Source organism: Chelonoidis abingdonii, chromosome 6 (assembly GCF_003597395.2).
Source record: "Chelonoidis abingdonii isolate Lonesome George chromosome 6, CheloAbing_2.0, whole genome shotgun sequence".
NCBI lineage: Eukaryota > Metazoa > Chordata > Testudines > Testudinidae > Chelonoidis > Chelonoidis abingdonii.
In genome coordinates this window covers 21,581,893-21,589,264 of record NC_133774.1, presented here as the reverse complement: position 1 = coordinate 21,589,264, position 7,372 = coordinate 21,581,893, and the positions used below count along the sequence as shown (strand labels likewise).

The 7,372-nt window shown below is 41.1% G+C and overlaps 1 protein-coding gene across 1 annotated transcript in view; it reads right to left on the bottom strand.

Moving 5' to 3' along the window:
* Positions 1 to 969: 969 nt before the first annotated feature.
* Positions 970 to 7,372, bottom strand: part of ONECUT2 (one cut homeobox 2) — a 42,153-nt gene continuing 35,750 nt past the window's right edge. Inside the window, exon 2 of the mRNA XM_032802570.1 lies at positions 970 to 1,808. Coding sequence (XP_032658461.1) covers positions 1,522 to 1,808 — 287 coding nt within the window. The 3' untranslated portion in view covers positions 970 to 1,521. The remainder of the gene's footprint in view (positions 1,809 to 7,372) is intronic.

Here is a 7,372-nt window from a genome sequence, read left to right as displayed (position 1 = left end):
ACACTCAATTGGTGTTTCAAAAGGGGCCATTCACTGGTAAATATGCACATCAAGTGACCATAACAATTTCAGTGAGAAGGATTGTTTATGCTATTTAAAGACTACTATAACTGCAGCTAGTATGGCCCTGTTAGCTCTGCTACTCCACTCACAACTTCGCTAATGTTGTCAACAGCCACTTTCTGCTCAATTGTACAGCAAACTAAAATGATAGAGTTATACTTTGGAGTTTGCAAGGCTTTCTGATTTCTAAAATAATCACAATACTATGATGATGATGATGATGAAAATAAATGGCAAGTTATAAATGTCTTTGGCTTGCAATATACTGCATCTTTGGTGTACTGTGTTCTCGGGTCAGGTTAAATGGATTAGTAATGGAGATGTGATAGATTTTGATGTCATATTTAAGTCATATTCAGCACATCGAAATGGTCAATGACATCCTGAAAGTGGATGCTTTTTTTCTGCTAAGAAAATACCAAGGAACTCTAATACAGAATGCATCAATTTAAAAAAACCAAACACCTAAATAGACTTCAGTAACAATGAAATGATAAGGAGAAACTAGATGCTAATAACTAAAAAGGACATATTAATGACCTAAGGAAATCTAGCTCTCTCAAAATGTTGTGTTTGCTCCATGCACTGTAGCAGTTAAATTGACCTCCTGAGTGTGTATCTGCATTATGTACAAACACAGAATTTGTGACAAACAGCAAAATGTGCTTGAAGCTTGTGTGGTCACATACTTTTCATTAACAACTTCATAAATTAGAGTGTCTTGAAAGAACAGATGTAGAAAGTCCAGAACCATTCTATTTCTGTATCTATTGTCTTTGTGCTTGATACTTTGAGCTCAAGTGAACTGAATTTTAGTGATCCAAGACCATGTGAGTGTTCACTGATAAGTTTTAAAAATAAACCCGAAACATAAAATTGGATCTATTTTTTTCTAAAACATCTAAACAAAACAATGCCTGAGATTACAAAACAGGTTCTTGGATTTTTCAATTTCCATCTTTTAAGATTTGTGCTCAGTTCTCATGTTGTCATGTTATGGGTGTGAGCTTTGGTATATTGTGGTGTGGCAAGGCTAAGCATTTGGAAAACAAAGCAGGTCAGACATGTTTGCATTTCTGTTTAGCTACCAACTCTGGGCAATCCTGCAGTACTCCCATTGCCTTAAATGCTGATCCATAGTTTAAGTCTTCATTGTCTCTCAGGAAAAATTCATGTCATGAATGACCCACTTATATTTTGGATATGCTTAGCCTGTCTTGAATGTAATACTGTATAGAAAGTAATTAATTTGTGATTTGCTCCTTCTAAAACTGACTAAATAGCCATTAAAAAAGTGTCCTATGTTTACAGCTAGACTAGAATTACTTTCCAAGAGAATTGTGCTTTCAAATCACCAGTGAAGGGCCCCACTCAGAATCCATACTTTTTCTTTTCTTTCATTCTTTTTTTCTCTTTTTGTAATGTTGAGTTGTGCCCAATTTAAATTCCTTTCTTCAATCATGCTTTGGTACAAGTGCTGGAGGCTGAAGAGGATCCCCCTGTACTCAAATCATCCTGCCATTTCTCAAGGCTGCGTCTCCTAGCGTTCATGAAGAAGTTACTGACAGTGGTAAGTTCCAAGCCCAGCTGTTGGGAGATGGTGATCTGCATTTCTTTGGATGGACGTTTGTTCTCTTTGAAGATAGCAAAAAGTGTTCTGCGCTGGAGATCGGTGAAAACCAGACGAGATTTCTTCTGGGAATTGTTCCTGTCTTTATTTGGTTCTTGTTCTTTGCGTTTGCATGCTTGGGGAACCAGAAAAAAAAAAAAAGAGAAAGAATCAATGTATGCATAAGTACCTATAAACTGAGCAGGGGATACATTGAAAACATTGATAAAGCTGTACAGTGGATGTAAACTGTTAAACTTTATTGAGCAGATTGCAGCGCTGTCAATAACCACTGATCTCAGGTTCATCTCTTAAGAATGTGAGTCACTCATATGCCTAGTGTGAGCAGTAAAGCCAAGGAGATCAATGATCTGAATTAATACTGAGTAAACAATTAGTACTTGAAAAAGCTTTCTAGGAGGAATTATATGGAGGTGAGTTTGGTCCCAACCACAGCTAAAAGGCCTGATTTTTCAAAAGTGACTAATGATTTTGAGTCACGCCAATTCTAGGCGCTGAGCACCCATCCACTGAAAATCAGGCACCCTCAGGTGTCATCCAAAAAGTAAGGCTCCCAAAATCATTATCCTCTTTAAAAATTGTAGGCTTTTAGGTCTATTCCTATTATAAACGACCCCCTTTAAGAAACATATAACTCCCCCATAAAATTTGCTTCATGATCTGACATGTAGAATACAAAGTTTCAGCCTAAAAAAGAAAATTCAAACCATATCTGTCTCGCCTTTCTCAGTAGCTAACAGAAAGCTTCACTGTTTTCAGATATTTCTTGGGAGCTCTTATAACACACAACAAACTCAGATTTTATTTTGCGAATGAAATTGTGGAGGCTGTTAGTCCATTATGTCAAGTAAACCATTTAGGAAGTGGATCCATGCACAGAATAAATACAAAATGGAAATGACTATTATATGCAAGCAGAGCATGTACTCCATTGGCATGTTAGGGCAAAAAGCCTGTTCTTAGAACTAAAATTACATATGCACTCTGGCAAACTGCAAAAGGCACTGCACTGCAGTGGTGAGGTGAAGGCATGAAAATATGCTGTGTAAATGTACAGGAGAAGGTAGAGAGCTGAACCAACATAATCCACCCCCACCCCCCTTCTTACAAAGCCTCACCACACAGATACCATCCATCTGGAGCTCTGTGGATTGAAAGGATATGTCAGCATGGTAGCAGTTTGAATCTAGCTGACAACCCTCTACAATATTATCTGCCAGCAAATCAACATCATTTCCATGGGAAATTCCAGAGGGAGTGAATGCTGACAGTTCCAGCGTTAATTCCTGCTGCAACCAGGAAGAACTGCTGAAACACCCCAAGAGTTGTAGTGCTATTTATAGCCCAACTGGGGACAAGAAGTACCAGAAATCTGTCAAGCATGTTTATTCTCTTGAGATTTCCAGGCACATTTTGCAAACTTGAGAGGTTCCAATAGAGTTCAGCTAAGAATCAAAAGTCTTGATGTTTATCAGACCATGAGCTAAACTTCTGAAACTTTTGAAGTTCCTGCATTGCTACTGGGAACGTGTAGCACGGACGAGACATAGATGTCAACTCAGTCTTTTAATATTATTCAGACGGAAAGCAAACCTAGAATTCAGCAATTTTATTTTGACTAGCCTAGTCCAAACTCCCCACAAAAACCAAACCAAACCAATCAACCAAAACCCCCAAAAATCCAAACACCCCCCCAGTTCCCCATATCAAATTATAAATCCCTCAAATGATATGCAGATTATATTATCCTATGTTAATTATTTAATATTAAAAACACAAAACCAAGAAAATTCAGTTAAAACTAACCCCCCTGTTTAAAAAGTATATTTCATGGTGCAATATCCTTCTTATTTATTTCTTTGTGCAGTATGAGGTGACCTAGATGCAGTGCTTGCATTCTATGATGCTGAGCATTATGGAGAAACCCTAGATAGCCACATTAGATGGAGAATTATTAGCATGCCCTTTAAAACCTCGATTCAATCAGTCTCAAAACAATATTTTTTGATCAACAACTTAAAGGGCCACTGTCAAGGTCAGTAGGCCCAAAATGTCACTCACCTTTTCTTCTCCTCTGTCTGTCTATAAACTCTATGCAATTCTTTCTGGCTTTGATCCTGCAAAGCACTTAAGCACATTCTTAGCTGTAAATACATCACTCATCTCATGGAAAGCAATGAGGCTAATCACACTGTTAGAATTAAACACATGCTTAAATTCTTTGCTGGATTAGGACCAGAAAGCTCAGCACCTTGCATGATTGAGCTAGGTATGTCAGTTCAAACCTCCCCCTCAAAATCCCAAATGCTTCAATGATCTTCTTAGCAAACAGGAAAGATCAAGAGCAGGTGCCCCAAATTCATGAGCAACCCTACAATAACAAATCAATTTATGTGCGATAGAAGATAAAATTTTGTAATGTGAAACCAGATTTCAGTTTCAAGTTTCTATGCATTACTGTAAATCGCAGTTAGAAGAAAAAAACATCTGAGATAACCCCTTCATGGCATTTTTTGCTATTGCTAAGAAATCTACAACAAGTGTATGCACGCTTGTGGGGAAGAGTATCTGTGATAGCCTCTCATTTCATAAACCTTTTTTTTTTTTTTTTTTGCAAAATGGAATTGTTTTTCAACCAGCCCTATTACGAATTAACATTTCCTTCCTAAATCACCACCCCACCACGCTCCGCAGGGGACCCTCTTTCCAGCCCAATTGTAGCCTCCTAGCAACATGAGCAGAGACACCATTCCCAACATCTCCTTCTGTTTGTAACAGATAAACTAGTTATTTGATTCACACCAAGTAAAGAAATAGGTTTTATGGTTAATTTAAAAGCCAAAATAACCTGTCGATTATGCCATGAGGCTCAGCAAAACCCTATTTAGAGCTGGTTTGCTTGAAACTCATCACAGGTTTGACAGGCCAACTGATGCCCTCAGATTAATTTAAGGCTAGTGGGGTTGCACAGGTGTCGCTGAGGGCACAATCTGAAGATAACGGGTGGCAGAGGTGTGGCTGATGGTATAATTTGGCCCGCATATTACAACGAATATGGAACCCTATAAGGCTCTTTTTACAATGTCATTTGTTGGGGTGGATCAGCCATTTAGTGACAAAATTCCATCATAGGCCTAAGGGCCATAGCAGGCCCCAAGTCAGTGGAATCAGTTTCCACTGTACTGGATAAGGCAACTGTGGAGTGGGGTAGCTGAGGAACTCCATATGACTAGCTCCATGCTTGCTATTCAGAGAGTAGAATACAGTGGGCCTTAGCATCAGGCTGAGGAGAGCTGTGGGGGCTGCTTCTCCTCTGATACCAGTTTTAGTAGCAAAACTCCACTGACTTCAGTAGTTACTCCTATTTTACACTGGTGTTAAGTGAGAGGAGAAGGGGGTGCCCAGGTATCGTGGCTCCAGTTTCAGCCTGGGGCTACAGACCTGCCCTGTGTCCTGCCTGCAGGATGGACTGGATTCGGTACACCACAACAGTGCATACAGGCTCTTCTGGATATATGTTCTGCCGCCTCGTACATGGCTCATCCACAGCTCTTTGTGTGCAGCACAGGGTGATTACAGACTTGGGACCCTGTAGGAAAGCATTTGGAACTTCTTCTTGTGCAGACCAAGCTGGAGATACTGCTTGTGACTTGTCTATGAGGCTTTCCTTAGGGAGTCGTTGAAGGACCTGCTTGTCTGGGCTGATTAGAGGGGGATGGAAGCAGCCTCCACAGCATCTGACTCTTCTGATAGTCTCAACTCCCTCTGCAGCCTAAGTGGGGAATGGGGGAGCCTCCTAACAGGACCATGGTCAGCAACGTAAATGGAAATGAACGTTCATCCACAAACCCAACTAAATATTGTCATGTGCACAAATGAGCTCCACAGCAGAATCCCTGTTGTGCACCCAACTGAGCAATCAGGTGTACAATGTGCCCTATTCAAACAGGTGTAGGTGGATGCAATTCCATTAACTCCAATTGACTACAGTATAGTGATGGTACTGCAGCTCAAAACATCCCATAATCATAAAATCATAGAAGATTATGGTTGGAAGAGTCCTCAGGAAGTCATCTAGTCCAACCCCCTGCTCAAAGCAGAATCAACGCCAACTAAATCATCCCACCCAGGGCTTTGTCAAGCCAGGCCTTAAAAACTTCGAAGGATGAAGATTCCACCTCCTCCCCCAGATAACCCATTCCAGTGCTTCATCACCATCCTAGTGAAACAGTGTTTCCTAATATCCAGCCTAGACCTCCCCCACTGCAAATTGAGACCATTTCTCCCTGTTCTGCCATCGACCACTACTGAGAACAGCCGAGCTCCATCCTTTTTGGAACCCCCCCCCACTTCAGGTAGTTGAAGGCTGTTATCAAATCCCCCCATACTCTTTCTTCTGCAGACTAAACAATCCCAGTTCCCTCAGCCTCTCCTTGTAGTCATGTGTCCAGCCCCCTGATCATTTTTGTTGCCCTCCACTGGACTCTTTCCAATTTGTCACATCCTTTATGTAGTGGGGCCCCAAAACTGGATGCAATACTCCAGATGTGGCCTCATCAGGGTCGAGTAGGGGATAATTACTTCTCTCGATCTGATGGCAATGCTCCTACTAATGCAGCCCAATATTGCCTTAGCCTTCTTGGCAACAAGGGCACACTGATGACTATATCCAGCTTCTATCCACTGTAATTCCCAGGTTCTTTTCTGCAGAACTGATGCTTAGTCAGTCGGTCCCAGCCTGTAGCGGTGCATAGGATTCTTGCTGAACATAAGAACATAAGAACGGCCGTACTGGGTCAGACCAAAGGTCATCTAGCCCAGTATCCTGTCTCCGACAGTGGCCAATGCTAGGTGCCCCAGGAGGTGAACCTAACAGGCAATGATCAAGTGATCTCTCTCCTGCCATCTATCTCCACCCTCTGACAAAGAGGCTAGGGACACCATCCTTACCCATCCTGGCTAATCACCATTTATGGACTTAACCACCATGAATTTATCCAGTTCCCTTTTAAACACTGGTTATAGTCCTAGCCTCCACAACCTCTCAGGTAAGGAGTTCCACAGCTGACTGTGCACTGCGTGAAGAAGAACTTCCTTTTATTTGTTTTAAAACCTGCTGCCTATTAATTTCATTTGGTGACCCTTAGTCTCTGTATTATGGGTAAGTAAATAACTTGTCATTATCCATTTCTCACATCACTCATGATTTATATACCTCTATCATATCCCCCTTTAGTCTCCTCTTTTCCAAGCTGAAGAATCCTAGCCTCTTTAATCTTTCTTCATATGGGACCCTCTTCAAACCTCTAATCATTGTAGTAGCCCTTTTCTGAACCTTTTATAATGCCAGTATATCTTTTTTGAGATGCGGCGACCACATCTGTACGCAGTATTCGAGATGTGGGGGTACCATGGATTTATATAAGGGCAATAATATATTCTCAGTCTTATTCTCTATCCGTTTTTAATGATTCCTAACATCCTGTTTGCTTTTTTGATTGCCCCTGCACACTGCTCCTGTTAGCTTTTTTGACCATCTCTGCACACTGCAGAGCCTCATCTGATTTCTTTTGGCCCAGTCTTCCAATTTGTCTAGGTAACTCTGGACCCCATCCTTATCCTCTAGCATATCTACCTTTCCCTCCAGCTTAGTGTCATCTGTGAACATGCTGAGGGTGC